This window comes from Camelus ferus, chromosome 1, assembly GCF_009834535.1.
Source record: "Camelus ferus isolate YT-003-E chromosome 1, BCGSAC_Cfer_1.0, whole genome shotgun sequence".
NCBI classification, from domain to species: Eukaryota; Metazoa; Chordata; class Mammalia; order Artiodactyla; family Camelidae; genus Camelus; species Camelus ferus.
In genome coordinates, this window is record NC_045696.1 from 10,204,041 (window position 1) to 10,222,009 (window position 17,969).

General features: G+C 34.8%; 1 protein-coding gene across 6 annotated transcripts in view; it reads left to right on the forward strand.

Moving 5' to 3' along the window:
* Nucleotides 1–17,969, forward strand: part of CRYZL1 (crystallin zeta like 1) — a 29,598-nt gene that overhangs the window by 4,228 nt on the left and 7,401 nt on the right. For 3 of the 6 annotated variants that reach the window (XM_032473119.1, XM_014561645.2, XM_032473180.1), the window contains exons 2-8: nucleotides 1–57; nucleotides 3,380–3,451; nucleotides 5,079–5,156; nucleotides 7,248–7,320; nucleotides 10,210–10,254; nucleotides 11,468–11,536; nucleotides 16,850–16,983. In XM_032473119.1, coding sequence (XP_032329010.1) covers nucleotides 55–57; nucleotides 3,380–3,451; nucleotides 5,079–5,156; nucleotides 7,248–7,320; nucleotides 10,210–10,254; nucleotides 11,468–11,536; nucleotides 16,850–16,983 — 474 coding nt within the window. In that variant the 5' untranslated portion in view covers nucleotides 1–54. The remainder of the gene's footprint in view (nucleotides 58–3,379; nucleotides 3,452–5,078; nucleotides 5,157–7,247; nucleotides 7,321–10,209; nucleotides 10,255–11,467; nucleotides 11,537–16,849; nucleotides 16,984–17,969) is intronic. The other 3 variants (XM_032473240.1, XM_032473078.1, XM_032473308.1) reach the window with 1 other exon arrangement.

Genomic DNA, 17,969 nt, shown 5'->3' on the forward strand with positions numbered 1-17,969 from the left:
AAATTCCTTAAAAGATTAACTACTTTCATCAACTACTTTCTTGAAGTACTATTTATGGTAAGTGTTTAATTTATGTAAAGTCCTTGTTCTGCTTTGTAACAAAAATTATTTAAAAGAGGTGTCTTAATTTTTGTTCCTCCAGATTTTTAATAGGTTTAATGTGTGACCATTATAACAATTTAAAGTGCTACAAACATAATCTTCATCTTGTGGACTTACGTCAAATACATTTAAAATCGGCTGTATCTAGAAAAATATAAAATCTTTATGTTTTTTACAGGGCTTTCATTTCATCAGCCTACATTTTAAAACAGGTTTATTTTCATTTAAAAGTTTTATGTAGCACTTTTTTGATAAAAGAAGCTTATAGTAGAATATGTAATTTTGAGGTTACATGGCATTCGTTCTTGGAAATGACATGATAAATAGTTTATATTTTAATTCATATTTTTATTTAATGAAGTGTTCAGTTATTTTGTTTCCTATGTGCAAATATCTTTACATTCGATAAAATGTTATTAAATAATGGATTAGGTGTTCCATTTAATCTGGACCAGTGCCTAAGAAACTAAGTGGGCCTTGAATATAATCCATTCTACCATTTTCTCCATGTTAAGAACTCAGAATTCCTTTCATGGGTTTGCAGAACAAATAATATTTCCTCAATTTTCTTCTGGCCACTTTCATAAAAACACTTCTCTTCACTTTGTAACTTTGAGAATTTTTTTGCTACCACATGGTTCCTACTTGGACCAACTAAACATTACTTTTTTCTACCACCCAGACTGATTTTAACCTAATTTGGAAGAGCTATTTAGGATGATATGACCAAAAATACTGACATTATTATGCATATAATATTTACATAAAGGACACTAGGGTTCACACAAGCAGTTGGCTTCCAATGTCTTTGAAATCGGGGTGCATACCGTCCATGTGACTGCTGATCTGGGGAGGCATGCAATATGTTATCAGATGCAATGGGCAGAGAAAATAGTAGCTTCCAGAATTCAAAGGAGGATGCTTTGAGATCAAAGTGTTGATATGTAAATTATTCCATTTCTCAAAAAATGCAGCTCTAGTAGCTCCAGACTTAGTAGGAACAGAGATTTATTTATTTAATAATAATGGATATTGATTCTTCAAAGCAAGAGCTGGGAAAACCCACGAGTTAGTAAGTGAATAGAACAAGGTTTTGTTTGTTAGTATGTAACACTCGAAATCTAGAAGCTTGGAACAGATGGGGTAGATTGCGTGTCACTGGTGGGTGGTTTCAGAGAGGGAGTAGGACCTGAGCTTTTATTTACTTCACAGAATTTGTGGAGTAAGTACAGCATAGTCTCAGGGAGCAAGCAATGCCTGGAGCCCTGAGACAGTGGTGACCATATGGTGTGAAGTCATACTGGGTATGTGTTGGGAAAATGGAAGAATCAGGTAGACTTGGGACAATGCAAATGCATTTTAGACAGCCTTGACAGCTAGGCAGAAGAGGTTAGATTTATGTCAAAGGGAATTGCATAGCTGCTGTTCTATGCTTAGGTTCCTCCCTTCTCCCCTACCACCCCAACAAACACATTGATTTACACACGTGCGCGCGCACACACACACACACAAAGACCTTCCGTAACGAAAGGGCTAGACTTAATTTAATTATATGACCTGACTCACTCTGTTTTTACATACTTAATGTTGATACGTGCTACATACATAATTTCCATATATGTCTTGAATGTATATTCATTTCTGTTAGTTTTAGCAGTTTGATTATCACATTCCAGAAAGTAGCAACCATTGCTGAACTGCTCAGTAAAAACCCTCTATACAGATCCGTTAGATCCACTAAGATTCAGCTTGCAGGGCCAGCTTCATGAGCACGGGACCTATACAGTCACACTGGACCTCACAGTCAGTAGGGACTTGTGCTTGGTTTAATGCTCGCCTGTCACCGTCTTGAAATGTTAATTTCTGGACAAGGTTCCCCACATTTTCATCTCACAGTGAGCCCTGCAAATTACGTTGCTAGTTCTGTCAACAGGCACTTAATAATTACCAATCCTAAACTAAAGGATGTAAGATTCTAGTTTTAAGCGATATATCTAATGTTACCAGCTCAATAGAAAACCGTTAAATATAATGGTTAAGAGAAATGACTTTGGAGTTGGCCACACCTGGTTTGTCCTAGCTCTGGCCAAACTGGTGCCATGAGACCCTAGATATGTGCCTTAGCCTCTGTAAGACAGTTTCCTCATCCATAAAATAAATTCAATAATAATACTTTCACCAAAAAGTATTTACAAGGATGTTCTTAGCAGGATAATTTGTAAAAGCCTCAAACAGGAAACAATCAAATGTCTGTCTTTAATGGAATGGATAAATAGTAATTTATCCATGCAGTGAAATACTATTTAACAATGAGATTGGATGAACTACAACTGCAGACAGCAACACAGGTGAAACTCACAAACATAATACTGAAAGGAAGAAGTCAGACATAGAGGAGTATGAGTTCATTTACATAAAGTCAAAAACAGAACTAATGTGCTGTTAAAACTCAGGACATTGAGTATCCTTAGGAGTAGCTAGAAGGGCAACAAGGGAGCATCTGGATTTCTAGTGATGTGTTTCCTGCTGTGACATGGCCATGTTCACTTTGTAAAATTCAGCAGCTATACACTTGTCAATAGTGTACTTTTCTTTGTATATTTTATACTTCTACAAAATTTATATTAAAAAATTACCTTGCCATACAATTACTATGAAGATTAAAGAAACAACTGTGGAATCCTTAGAGATGCGTCAAGAAATCCAAAGAATACAGATTTAAATATTTCCTTTAAATGGCTTATAAACTGATACAGATGAATTAGGGGCGCAATTTCAATGAGCGTCTTGACTGTCCACTTTTTCCTTTTTTAATGGAGGTACTGGAGATTGAACCCAGGACCTCAGGCATGCTAAGCATGCATTCTTCCACTAAGCTATATTTCCCCTCCTAACTTTTTCCTTTTTAATAATCCTTTTTAGGTCTTTGAAAGCCCTTTAAATGATACCTTTGGTTATTAAAATGAGCTCTTTTACCTGTGTAAGTTTTTTTCAAGTGTATCTAATAATTTTTATTGAATAGTAGAGTGAAATTAAGCACATGCTCACCTCTGTGTGAAAGGTTAACTGTCCTGGGCCCATTCTCAGGTGTGTACCACAGATTGTTGCATATTCTCTTGTTTGATCACTTTCAAGAACCATTACCTAAGTTTAAGACTACGTTTATAGTTATCATTATCCTTTACCAGCACTGTTTTTCAATTTTTACTTTCATTTGATCTGAAAGACATTTGATGGTTAGTTTATTTCATGTTTATTTTTTCTTTCTTGTTTTTAGGTGACTATGAAAGGCTTATATTTTCAACAGAGTTCTACAAGTGAAGAAATAACATTTGTATTCCAAGAAAGGGTAAGAAAAATTGTTTAATCATTAAATCAAACAAGATAGTGCATTTTCCTTATGTGATAGATCCCAGTTTTAAATGGCCTGTTTCAAGTTATTTTGAGTGGAACTAAATGAGTGAAAATTATTTAAATGAAGCTCTATAAATTTCTTACCTTTAGTCTTATTTAAAAACAGTGGTCCATATTGTAGTATAAATGTATTTTTAAAAAACTTGCTACTGAAGAGTTTTTAGTTCCTCAGGGTAGTGGTATAAAAGATATTAGGAAAACAGAATAACTTCAGTAGCCTTTACATATTGCAAAATTAACCCAGTTTATTCTGAATACCACAATAAAGTGAGTTTTCAGACTGTAGCCATATTTCAGAAAATACTTTCTCTCATATTATGAAATAAAAGAGATAGAAAAGCATTGTTTTCCAAACTAACTTCTGAGCTTTGCAAAGTAACCTCATTCACTAAGCTTTAAATGATTTCTAGTTTTTCACCACTTTAAGCATAGATAGTGGAATTTTCATATATTGGTGATTGGTTTGAAAGGTTGTGGCAGGCCAAAATCATTCCACTGTAAATTTAGGGATGAAAACTAAGTGCAATATGTATTTCGTAGTGTATGTATATTTCATAGTAGTAATTAAAATTTCTGGATCATGAACACAATCCAGTTTTTCTGTGTTATCTTTGAACAACTCCAAAGTCATTTAGGTTAGGAGTCTAAATCTCAGACAGCTTGGCTTCTACCATTGGTCAGGATGAAGCTCTAAGAGGTTTGATTGGCTCCTAGGAAGAATCATTGCCAGGTTCACACAATCATGAGTTAAAATCCACAAGTTTGTCGATATATTGAATATCTTCATATTATCACCCAATATTATCACATCTGAGATTTAAAAAAGGATATCCCAAAATATTGTGTTCATGTCAGATAAAGCACAGTGATCCCTTTGATAGGACACAAGAGGCACCATGCAAGTAGCTCTTCTAGCCAACTTTTGATCGAATATTTGAACATATCAGGGATTGAAAAGAGCGTTTTAACTATTGGTGTCATTGGTGGATGACATTGAACACTCGAGTTTGAAATATCTTTGCCTTTGAAGTTCTATCTAGCTGTGGAATATGAGGAGTATCAAGTCCCATTAAGTTTGTATTTTGACCTCAGAGTCCCATGGGGCATGCTAAAATGTCCAAGAGATGTCAAATAAAGATTAGCAAATGACACTAAGAACTTTATTCATAGAATTAAGGAAGTTCCAAAATCAGTATATTTTATATATTATGTGTATGTGTGTTTAAGACTATCCCTCTGTGAAGTTTTGATGCTTTGAGACTATTTAAATAGATTATGTTTTTTCGTTGTTTTCCTATATTCGTTGCCGACATATATATCCATGTCAGTGTCTTAAGTACATTTTCAAAATAGGTGCCCTAACTAAGGCTGTTTAAAGATTTTACCACAGCATTCTCTATATTCTTTTTGATTGTATACTATAGGATACTTGCTTGTAGCTTTTTCATTTAGGTGTAAGATTAGGGAGTCTGTTTGATTTTGTTCAGTTATGTATAAAAATGTTTGCAACATAAAAGCCTTTTCTCAAAGGAGTATGAATTGTTTTTATCATTTGATTCTAGGAAAATCTTCCTGTTACAGAGGATAACTATGTGAAACTTAAAGTTAAAGCTTGTGCTCTCAGCCCAATAAATACAAAGGTATTGATGCTTTTATTTTTGTCAAAAGTCAAATGAGTTTTGTAGTATATTTAGTGTATAAAAATTAATAATAACTTTCTGAGTGCCAAGAAATTACCATTCTTAAAAGAATAGAACAACCAGGAAAAAAATTTAATGTTCATTTGTATATTTCCGTATTAAGGTAAATCATTAGTCTAACTGAAGTCATGTATTTTTATATTATCATATGCAAATATTTTATAAAATTCTTTACATTGTGAAAAGCTAAGAATTTATAATTACTAAGGCCTATAATCAGGGAAGAAAAACAATTTAAATATAGTAAAAATGGAAACTAGAAACATATCAATTAATTTAACTATCTAGTCTACAGGTATTTCTAGTTAATATCTTTAGTTTTGATTATATACTATAGGATATAATTATTATTCTTCTCATTTCCCTTTCTCTCTCTTTCTCCTACACCACCTCACACCATTCCATAGTAATCTTCCATTACTGACCGTGAAATACATAGAAAGTCTTCAAATGGTAAATAAATGTGCCATGATGGATAGAGCAGGTCCATTTACTCAGTTTTCTAAAGATGAATACTATAGTTTTTTTGGACTCTTAACTTACTGAATTATAATGTCACCATAATTTCTAGGAATATAAGTTTTCATCAGTAAAGTCACATTTAGGGAAACTACAGGACAAGAGTATAGGCTTCCATTGGGCAATTCTGTAACAGGAGCATGACTTGAGAAGTAAATTAGTGAGATGCCCTGAAGGCCTTTCACCAGGAATACTCTACTCTTCCTTTTCTGCAGGGTTCTGTGTTCAGCCCTTCCAAGATATTCTTTTTAAAACTACAAAAAAATCCATTAAAATCCTAGTCTAGGAAATTAATCTTCATGTCTAATAGAAAAAAATGGTGGTGGAGAGGGGCATAGCTCAAGTGGTAGAGCACATACTTTGCATGCATGAGGTCCTGGGTTCAATCCCCGGTACCTCCTCTAAAAATAAATAAACCTAATTACCTCCCCCCCAAAATAAAAAGAAAAATTAAGTAATATAATAATTAATAAATAAAATATTTAAAAAAAAGAAAAATGGTAAATTATTATAAAATCAGTTTGATGAAATCTTGCACAACTATTGATGATAATGGTAAGTGAAGGAGGCATGGTGCAATTGCTGTAACCATAATTTTAGCTCTGTAAAAGTGTGCATAAAAAAAAAGAAATTCTGTACAACATCCATTATTTCTGTAAGAATGTTATATGAGCATCTTAGGGTAAGTATAAAGTTCCACACTGAGAAAGAGACTTTTCTGGCAATCAAGTACATGTAAGAGATCAAAGAATTGAAAAATAAAAGAAATATTCAAGAGAATTATTTCAATTTCTTTTTACTTACTGTTCATAAAATATTAATATGCCTACAAATATGTTCAGAATCTTTAGTATTATAAAATTATAATAACTTTTATACTTTTAGAAAAATGTAAAGGGAACTTAAACTGCAGACTTACCTACGTACACCCTGTCACTTTAAAAATCAAGTACTTAATTTTGTTAGAATCTAACAAAATACTAATCTCTTCAAAATAATTTATCCTTTAAAAGAAGAGACTCCAATCTGAAATTATGTGGCAGTTTCCCTATATATATCCATCACTTCTTCCCACCTGCTCCCTAACCCAGGACCGGTGAGAAACACTCAAAATTTTAAAAGGAGTGGAAATGGAGCACCTTTATGTCCTCTCCAAACTCCCCTCACCCCACCCAAATGAGATGACTGCTACAAAGTGTTTAGCCAACTGAGAATTGTTTTGACTATTATCTCCTTTCATGTTTGGCAGAATAAAGATGATGAAGTATATTAATCATGATTTGAATGATAAACTCATACCTGAGTCCTGCATATCAACTAATTCCTCAGCAAACTCAGTTTCCTACTCTATAGAGGAACCTATTTTGTGAAGTTACTTGCTTTGTCTTGATGCCAAAAATGGGTCATACTTGTTTTTTCTGTGGTTTAATTTTTTGCTCTTGCTTTCCTCATGTATGTAAAGAGGGTAGGATTTATTCTTGACAATAAATTCAAGCCTTTGTCATTACTTAGCTTATGGCAGAAATGAAGATGGAGAAGGATTTCTTTCCTGTTGGGAGGGAAGTTGCTGGAATTGTGTTAGAAGGTAAGTTTACAAATACAAATATCTGTATTTATTTTCTAAGATAAAAGAAATTAATTGGTAGCTAATTGGTTTACTGACATAAAATTGTACACGCTTCTTCAAATATAAAAGTTAATTATACAGTAGTGTTTTCCCTTTTTAGTTAAAAAGAAAAATAGAACTTAATTGGTATTTTATAATCGAAGAACTTACTACAGTTTAGTAAGTATTTAAAGATTATATATTTAAATCCATTGAATAGAATGACGAGTATTGTCCTTTTCATGATGTTTACAGACCAGCATAAATTACTTGTGTAAGTTGGCTTTGGCTTTGGGCCAAATTTTCTATAATAGTAACTACATTTACATTACATTTTTAAAGTTTACCTAAAATTGAGTATTGAGTAAAAGGTAAGGAGTTCACTCATCTGAAAATGGGTTCTGGGGAGAAATAACCAGTAAGATTTTATGATTGTCTTAAAGAAAAATTTCAGTAAATTTTGGTTTTAACATGCAGAAGAATAAACCTGAGTACTTGAAATAATTTGTTTCTGAATAAACATACTGTTCATATTCGCTGCTAGTATAGTTCATGATCTATCAGCTTATAGTTGCTCTTTCTGCATATATTATCATGTGGTTAAACTATTTGAATTTTACCTGTAATTTTAACCTGTACTATACTTGTTATTCTTTCTCAGTGTAATCTTCTAACATAGCTAAATCATAATTTCATTCCCTCTCCTTTCTTCTGCTGAACTCATAGGAGAATAAAAATAAGAATTATAATAGCCAGAAGATGATCAATCAATCATTCACTCATTAATTTATTCATTTATCATACTATTCATTTATTCATTTAATAAGCACTTGCTCAGTGCTTGGGATATGAAGATAAATGAGACAAAGTCCCTGCCCTCCAAGAGCTCACAACCTGAAGGAAACACAAATACACATGTATGAGCAGATTATTCTGAAAGCTCCAAGGAGAGGTGCCCAACCAGCCAGAAGAAACAGGAGAGGCTTCTTGGAGTAAGTTAGACAGTAAGGGGTGAGCAGGGGGAGAATCATACTCAGCAGAGAAGATGCCATGAATAATGTGACATATAGAAGAATTATGGAGTTTGGTGTTGCTGGAACAAAGTTAAGTTCTGGGCAGGAGTTGTAGGCAGGATTCTTGGCAGCAGAAAAATATTTTGTCAAGAAAATTCTCCTTCAGATGTAGCAGAATAAAAAATATTGAACAAAAATTTTAATGATGATATGAACACTGATTTCTCCCCCCCAAAAAATGGGGCAAGAGGGTAGGGAAGGGCCAGATCCATGATGAGCCTCATATCTCAGATTGGGTTGTAGAGAGATTTTTAGAGTGGCCATATGAAGGGTAGATTTGAGGCAAACCAGGCTGTAGGCAAGAGGACCATTTGGGTGTAGACCAACAGGCAAGAAACAACAAAGTTCATAACCTAGATGGTGGCAGAGGTGGTGAATATATTGAAGAAATACTGAGAAAGTGAAGTCAGCAGAACTTAATAATTGACTGGAACAGGGGAATTAAAAACAGGTAAAAGTTGGGAATGATTTACAAGATTCTGGTTAAGATATGAACTAGTGCCACCAATTGATAAGGGAAGAGGGTCCAATTTGGAGAAAGTGAGTTTTGATTTATACTTGTTGAGTTCAAGGTGCCTACGTGATATCTCACTGGAAATACCTATGAGTTTAAAAACTCAAAGGTGAGAGATCTATGCTGGAATTATACATACATATATATATATATATATATATATATACACACACACACACACACACACACACACACACACACATATATATACGCACACACACATATATGTGTATATATATATATTTAGATATTTGAAAGTTGTCAGCATAGAGGTTGTATTTGAAAAAATAGAATGTTGATGAGCTCATTCCAGAGTGAGAGTAGAAATGGAGGAGACCCACAGACAGCGTGAAATCCTTGGTAATGCCACTGTTTGAAGGACAATTGAAAGGAGTATGAAGAAAGCCAAGAAAAAAGAAACAGAGTAATTTTAGGAAGACAAGAATCCTGAGCAGAAGGGAAAGAGAAAAGTACAGAAAAAGAGCAAAAATTATTTGGGGGTGATGGCACAGGAGGGATCCGAAGAAGCAGTGAACTTGGGCCCTGGCAGAACCAGCGAAGAGGCCACTTCCCAACCTCAGGCTTCTACGTTACTTCACTGCTCGACCTCAGTTTCCTTGTCTGTTAAGTACGAGTAATAATCCTATGTAATGGGTATGCCGTGAAGAATGTGATAATGTGCTGAAATGCTGAGCACAAGTAGACATTCAATGAAGTTTGGTATTTTTCCTCTCATTCCTCTTGTAACTATTTGAACAAAAATATTCTGGAGAGTTGACTGATTGCGGAGGCCTTTTCTCTATACATACGGAGAAAACGTAACTATCATTCTCTACAATCCCCCAAACTTCTTGGCACCATTCTGAGTTTCTTTCCATAATCCCACATCAAAGTAAATTTATATGTGACTCACTAGAATTCCCCGTTGTGCATCTAGGATTCTGCAATTAAAATAATGATAGATTGGATTAGCCACAGTAGGGGTGGAACTCAGTGTAATCATGAGAGCCGTGGAGTGGATTATTTTCCTTTATCCCTTCATCCTTAGCTAAATAGAGAGACATCCTTCTCCATGGTGTCAGCAACCACATGGCCCAGGTTTTTATAGAGAATCCAGATTTGAAGTGTTCTGTCCTACTGTCACATAGATTATCAAAATGTCCTAGAAGTTCATGACCTTTTCTGAGTTAGCGACTTTTTATCAACCCATGGCTTTTAAAGTTTAATAGATTATATTGAATAACCTCATAGTACTAATTATACATTTTCTCCCCTCTTTAGTTGGAAGCAAAGTATCATTCTTTCAACCAGATGATGAAGTAGTTGGTAAGTTATAGGTCATAGTCCCGTTTCCATTCCTCTATTTTACTATTGTCTCTTCTTTTTTCTATACAATTGTTGATGCTTATTGTGACTTTGCTTTATACACAAATACTTTTCTGAGTTTGGGATTTTCTTAAATATCCATTGATGAAGAGAATTGGGAATTTGACCTCAATAGCAGAATATTTAAAACTTTTCAGTATTTGGCTATAGATATGGCAGAAAGATGACCGCCATTGTTACTCTCTGTGGTGCAGCCCCTCTCAAACAGGACCCCAGGCTATAGCTAGACCGAAGACTCCAGAGAAAAGCCAAGTCACAGGTCATCTGCTTGAAGACTACCCACTGACTTGGCCATGTAGAAGCTTCACTCTCCACACCCGACTTGAATCGTACAGAGCTTCTCCCTCACTACCCTTGTAAAACTAGAACTTCACTGAAAACATTTAATATATTGCTTTTTTTTCATATCCATAGTTAATACCATTTTTCAAATACATATATTTATGCTTGTATCCTAGACATTCACACAAATATAAAGTATGACTTTAGTAGTAGTCTTTAAAATCACCATTTCTCTGTAGAAAATGTTCATGGTAAACCTTGTAAACTTAGAAAATATATAGCTTTACAGCATGCCTGAAGCTGTTAAGAATAAATTTGTAGGAAAGTTTTCATCAGCTTTTACAGAACTGCCTTTGACTCAGGTATTTTCTTTAAAATTTATTGTCCATCTTACGTTTTTTTATCTGCCCAAGAAGTCAGTGACATTGTACTATTTGAGATTATTTTTGTAAGAGACCAAAGGTAAAATCAGACTAGCACAGGGGAAAATGGGATTTTATTGGAAGCATACTGAGATTATATCCTGGAAAGATAAGTGTGCATCAAAGGCAGGTTTAATGAGGAACCCAGGTGCCCCCAAGACTCTGACGTGACTCTGTACATCAGCCATCGTCTTTACCATTACTCAGAGGTGAAAGAAGAGAAGGAAAGAGACAGAGGTAGTATAGATATTATGGTGTTCATGTCAGAAAGTAGACTGTCCACTTCCCTTCCTTATTTCTGAAATCTCTCCCTTATCCACACTAGTAATTGCTGGAACCTTCTTCAAAATTCCATTGAGGAGAATTTAGACTAATGCTTACTGGCACCTCATTAGGAAGGAATTCATTTTCTGGATTGTTTCCCTTAAGTTTCTCATTTTAATTTTCAGGAATTTTACCCCTGGATTCTGAAGACCCCGGACTTTGTGAAGTTGTTCGCGTACATGAGCATTACTTAGGTACGTGAGGGTTCAGTCTTTTGGGAGTTCATGGAAGTCTTACCTAACAGATACATGTGGTTTTTAGTAACTGTGATTTCTTTGCATCTGCCGTGAGTGTACCTAATAAATAACTATAAGTAAATAATACTTCTAGCTTATATTTTGTATCTGTAAAATTCATTTTCAGACTAAACAGTGTATAGCCCTTTAAGTTTCCCTTACATTGCTCATATAAGAGGTTTGTTCTATGAGGGAGAGGTAATTAGGTTTCTTTATTGATTTCCGCTTGGAGGAGCTACTGGGGATTGAACCTCTGACCTCTTGGGCGCTGAGCATGCGCTCTACCACTTGAACTATACCCTTCCTGCAGTAAGAGGTTTGAAAAGCAAATTTCCCTTGGCTCTGAAACTATATCCCTAATCAGATTTTTTTAAATTCTTATTCTTGGTTATTAACTGAAATTTTTAAATGTATAAAATCTAGACAGTACATATAAAGTCGAGTCAGGAAAGACTCAAGAACAGTTATTCTTGGTTTCTGTTGCTAGTATCTTTTGACCAGTGTTCTATTAACTTAAATGTTAATTAAAATTTTTTCTTACAACAATTTACTTCTTGAGTATGTAAATTAAAATGGGTAAATAGATACACACACACACTTCATGAAACCATAGTAAAAAGATGCTACATTTCCTTAGTAATCAGGGAAAAGCAAATTAAAACCACTTAGAGATACCATTAAGCATCCGTGAGACTGACAAAGTTACAAAGTTTGACAAGGATGTGGAGCAAAAGAATCTTTTATGCACTTGGAGTGTAAATTGGTACAAAGGCATTAGACAATAATTTAGCATGATCTAATAAAGGGAGTGATGTGTTAACACCTCAGACCTAGTAATTCCACTTTTACTCCTGTGCCCCAGAAAAGCTTGAAGTGTACTAGTAGACGTGCTCAAGAGTTCATAGTAGCATGGTTTGCAACTGTGGAATAAAAATGGGAACAGCCCACATGTTCATCACCGGGAAGATGCATAGCTAAAGATATTTCTAATTCAACTCATCCATGAAAATGAATAAATAACAGCCAAACATATCAAGACGGATGAACCTCACAAACTGCTGAGTGAAATAAACAAGTTGCAGAAGAATGCAAACAGTGTGATACCATTTACTTCTGTAAAGTTCAGAAACATACGCAATTTAATTAAGCATATCTTATTTAAGGATAGAGATGAAAAGTCATGTGGAGGTTACCTTTGTGGGGGAGGAAAGAGAATGTGACCAGAGTAGATCCACAGAACTCGGGGCTCTGGTGGCACTGCCAGTCGGCTGTTCCTTATGGTGGGATTCATGTTATTGTTTGTATCTGATCTACAGACCAACATATTCTTTTGTGTTCTTGAACTATTTCATTAAGATTTTTCCTAAGTTTCTTCCTGAATGATATAATTGTTAATCAAACCATATGGGGCCAGTTTGGATTTTGGACTATTGAAAATAGTAAATGTATACATTTGAGTTCATACAGTAACTCGAACTTGAGTGAAATCTTTGGCATTTCTGAAATTATAAATTGTAAGTAATTTATATTTAAATTAATGACATTTACTATGTCTAAAATTTCCAAGCAATACTATATTGTTTCATTAAAAATTAATTTTAAAAGGCAGTTTTCCAGAAACCTGAGGCCTTTGCTAATCTTTATATTAAGCTACATAGATAAGGAGCCAAGTATGTCTTCCTTTGAAAGATAAAGCTCACTTTCAGATACCATGCAGTGAAGATCTCTGATCCATGACTATTTTGATATAATGCAGTTTGAAAACTGAGGACCGTCACCATCTCCTTTATGAGAAACTATACTATTTTTAATTCTAGAATTTCCTCGGGCCATTATTGCCCCTGTTCTTTTGAAACCTTGTAAATACGGAGTCAAACAAAACTTTTGGTTTGGATTCCTAGGTTGAGTTTTGACAAAGTAAACTAAATTGTTACAGAAGGTTAACTACTAAAAAAATAAACAAATAATTAAGGTCCATGTATTTAGGCATTGCTGAATACTGGAGAATTGTAAGATGGTCTAGAAGGAGAAAAGTAAATTGAAACACCAGAATTTTCTAGCTATTGTTACGGAAATGACAGGCCAGCCAAGAAACAAGCACCACTCGGAGGGTTGGAGTACTCAGATGTATTACGCCAGTGGGCTCAGAGGGGCTTCTGCTCCAAAGCTCTGAGCACCTCCAAGACGTGCGCATGAGGTTTTATAGGATAAAGTACAAGCTTGGGGTATTTGGCCAATAGGCATGGAACAGCTTTAGCAGCATTATCATCACAAAGGTGGAGGCGGGGAGGCAGCAAACCAACATTCCAAAGCCAGATATGTATCTTTGAAAACCCAGCTGGCTAGCAAAAAAACATGAACAGCAAACCAACACTAATTAACTTAGATTTACAAGTTAGTCCAGCAGAACTCAGATCAGTATTCCGATACTGAGATTTGTGAGTTATCTTGTTAGCACAGCCTGGCTTTTCCTTCACACTATAAAGTTTAAACTAAGACAAGGGAATCACACAAATGACCTTTTATTTTCCTACAAATCAGGTGGATTATAGTCCAAAAATCCACCAGCATATACAGAGAACAAAATTCTAGATATTTCTTGAGAATAAAACATAACAAAATATTTCTTTAAAAGAAGTACTTTAAAATGACCACTAACTGTGTGTGACCTTTAGGCAAGACCCAGAGACATGTAATTTGTCTATAAACAAGGATGCCAAACTAGATAACCTCTGATCTCTGCTGTAACTACAACATTCTGTAAAAGAGGAAAGTAATTTCAGTATGTTCCCTGAAGATTTGCAGGGGGAAATAATTCAGTTTACCACAGCTCTATTTTAGTTCCTATTAAATATTCCTTGATGATACTTTTAAATAAAAGCTCACAACTTAGTCACCTTCAAGTGAGCGTTCTTTCACCAAACCAAAGAACTAGGCTCCAGACGACTCCCAAAGATTAATCTTGTTGCAGAATATTGAGGATAGCGTGAAGAAGTTCAGTAATTCTTTCAGCTCTTTTGTGCTTTCAGTTCTCAAGCCATCTGTCAAACGTAAAAATAATTCTATTTTTGATTCAAAATTTGGCACACCCTTTCACCATTATTCCTTTGGACCTGAGGTACAAAGAATTAAAATTGTAATTCTTGAGCTCTGACATGCTATTATTATTGATACATGCATGGCTCTCTTTTAATTATTTTCTTAGTTTTCATAACATAATAAACACTTGTAGACGACCTAACAAAAAAGCAAGACCTCAGAGTTAAGCCACATCTAACCCTGCAATTTTAAAGCCTCTGGAATCCTAAATGTAGTTTTATTACTCTTAGCATTTTTTTAAGCACTGTATTTTTGATTTCTTAATGAAAATATAGGTAGTCCCAATTCTTATGATGGAAGGTGTTCCCAAAAAAATCCATATAAATAAATTGTACATAGGTTGAGTAGGCGCTGTTACAGTAGATGAGCTTTAGAGTCAGACTTTCAAACTTGTTGGCTCTGTGGCCTCAGACAAATTAACTACCCCGAATTCCATTTCATAGTCAGTAGAATTGGGGAAATAGCCTTCATAAAGAGTTTGGTAAGGAATAAAGTACTGTGTGTGATATCACCTGGTGCTTCGTATGTTTTACTGTTTTAATGCCTTGCTTGTCTGTCTGGACATTTTCATCATGTGCTTGGATGCTCAGTTTGCCCACTAGATGGCACTAGTTAATTGGTAAATGCAGTGCTGACTGTGCTAACCCATTTGAATCTATTGCCATTAGAGGAAAAACACTTCTGGTAAAGACTATGAAAACTGTTGTAAACTTTTATTGTAGGTAAAATGCGGAAAGACTGCTTGTACTGTGAAAAACAGCACATTCAGTGTACAACATAAAAGCAAAACAAAAAATAAACATTAAGGAGCAGCTTAATGGTCAGATAATATAGAGTTAATATAGTTTAAACTATATTAGGAGTTTGCATTTTGTTCCAAGTGCACTGGAAAGCCATTGATGAATTTTAAGCAGAGAAGTATTAGGATGTTATTTATGTTTTTAAAGGTCATTCTGACACTTCTGTTTTTTCAAAGACACCTCTAAAGAGACTGAAAAGCCATAAAGTTGAGAATAACATTTATAACACATAAACAAGCAAATGACTCATCTAAAATATATTAAGAATTCCTATAAATCAACAAGAAAAAGACAATAACAATAGAAAAATTGATGAAACACTTGAACAGGCACTTCCCAAAAGGAATTCTAGGTGGCCAATAAACACGGAAAGGTACTCAACTTAATTAATAATCAGGGGGAAATAAATTAAAATCACAGTAAGAAACCCTTACACACCCGTATGATGGGAAAATAATGTGTAGTAAAACCAGGGTTGACAAAGATGTTCACAGCAACAGCTGTGGGAGAATAAATTCATTTAGCCACTTTGGAAATCTGCAGTAAAGTCAAAGAATATATCCTGAGGCTGGATTTCTATTCCTCAGTAAATATCCTAGAGAAAACCTGTGTACCAGTGGAACAGTAACTTTTATACAAGAGCATTCTTAGCTAAGAATGCTTAACTGCCAAGAATGGGGGGAAAACACAAATGTTTCTCACTGGAGAGTGGCTAACCATCCATTGTATTAAATTAGATGTTGCCATAAAACAACAAAAATGAAAGCACTATAGCCACATGTATAAAAAAGGATGTGTCTTAAAAAACAATGCAGAGCAAAAAAAAAAAAAAAAGATAGAAAAGAATGTGTATGGTACAGTTCCATTTAGATCAGTTTTAGAAACCAGCAAAATAAAATTATATTGTTTAGGAATGGATACTTGAGTTATTAAATATGAAGGCAAGTAAGAAATTGAGTTAGAATGGTAGTGAGCTTTGACATCAGTTATCTCTCAGTTAAAAAAAAACCTGGTGGGAGAGGCAAGGCTGTGGGGTGAGAGCTGTGTTCTCTCTCTTAACCAGGATAGTGGTTACTTGTGTATTTGCTTTACCTTTATTCATCTACCCTACTTTGTTTCATGGACTTTTCTCCATGTTTTACTCTTAACAGTAAAACGTTTTAAAAATGCATCTACACACTGGCTTCTATGTTGAGAGTGGATTATGCGTGGGCAAGAATGGAAGCAGAGAAACTGAAATGTAGGTGAAAGATAATGAGAGCAGAGGTTTGGACCAGGGCCATGGTGGGGGCGGAGATGGAGGGAAATAGATCCAGGAGGCAGGGCTAATGGGACCTGCTAAAGGATTGTTTCCTCTTGTTCTTTGTAATAGTTCACAAACCAGAAAAAGTTACATGGACAGAAGCCGCTGGAACCGTTCGGGATGGAGTACGAGCCTATACAGCTCTGCATTATCTTTCTCATCTCTCTACTGGAAAATCGGTGCTGATAATGGACGGAGCAAGTGTAGGTGCTAATAGTTTTGTCAAGAAACAGACCAACATACAGTAAACTTAGGGAATTCAGAAATGGGCCATCCATTTGCTAGTATAATTCATTGCCAGTTAGCTTATTCACTGATACCTTTACCAAACTCCCATTTTCTAAAATACTCAGCTTATATCAATAGGAGATGAAAGTCGGCATTAGTGTGTTTAGTTTCTTATTAATTTAAATCTGCTAGAACATTAAAAACAAAAAAGCAGAGAAGCCATTTTTATTCATGCCTTTTACATAAAGCCTGAACTAGCTCATAGTCTTTGAAGCCGTACCACAGAACTCCCTGCCAATTTTGTATCATGTCCCTCATACTTACTCTTATGTGAATAAAGTGTTACATTTATAGACAATCACACAAGATCAAAACTGTGCTAATTTAAACATATTACAGGTATCATCAAAATATACCTTAAAAGAAAATACATGAAAGTATAATATTATAATCAAAAAATGTTACAAAACTTGGGGTGAATTTATAGTTTTATTTTCTAATCTGGCTATTGATAAAAATGCTTTTTCCTACTTTGTAGCAAAAAGAAAAATAAACATCCACAAAGGAAAAAAAATACTTTTTCCCCTACTTTTCTTTGAAAAAAAGGCAGAACTGTCTTGAGCATTGGCTTCAGCCTTATGTCCAACATTAGGATAGTAGTGTTTCCCTGAACTTAGCCAAAAGGTCAGCAAAAGGATGAAACTTTTGAAGTGCTTTGGTCTTCAAAGAGTGGTTGCTGGACTTGCATATATATTATGTAATTAGCTTCGATCATTATGCTGACAGGCTCTTAAAGGCCCATCTTTCTCTTTCCAAGGCCGTGTTCTGAACTTGGCCCTCGTTCTTGAAATTATGTGCTGTGGTCAGACTGGCTGAGAGCATGTATCACAGCTTTTTCACCACTGCTCCTAAGGAAGAAAGTCAATCAAATGTTTCCCCTACCAAACCTGGTCTATATTTT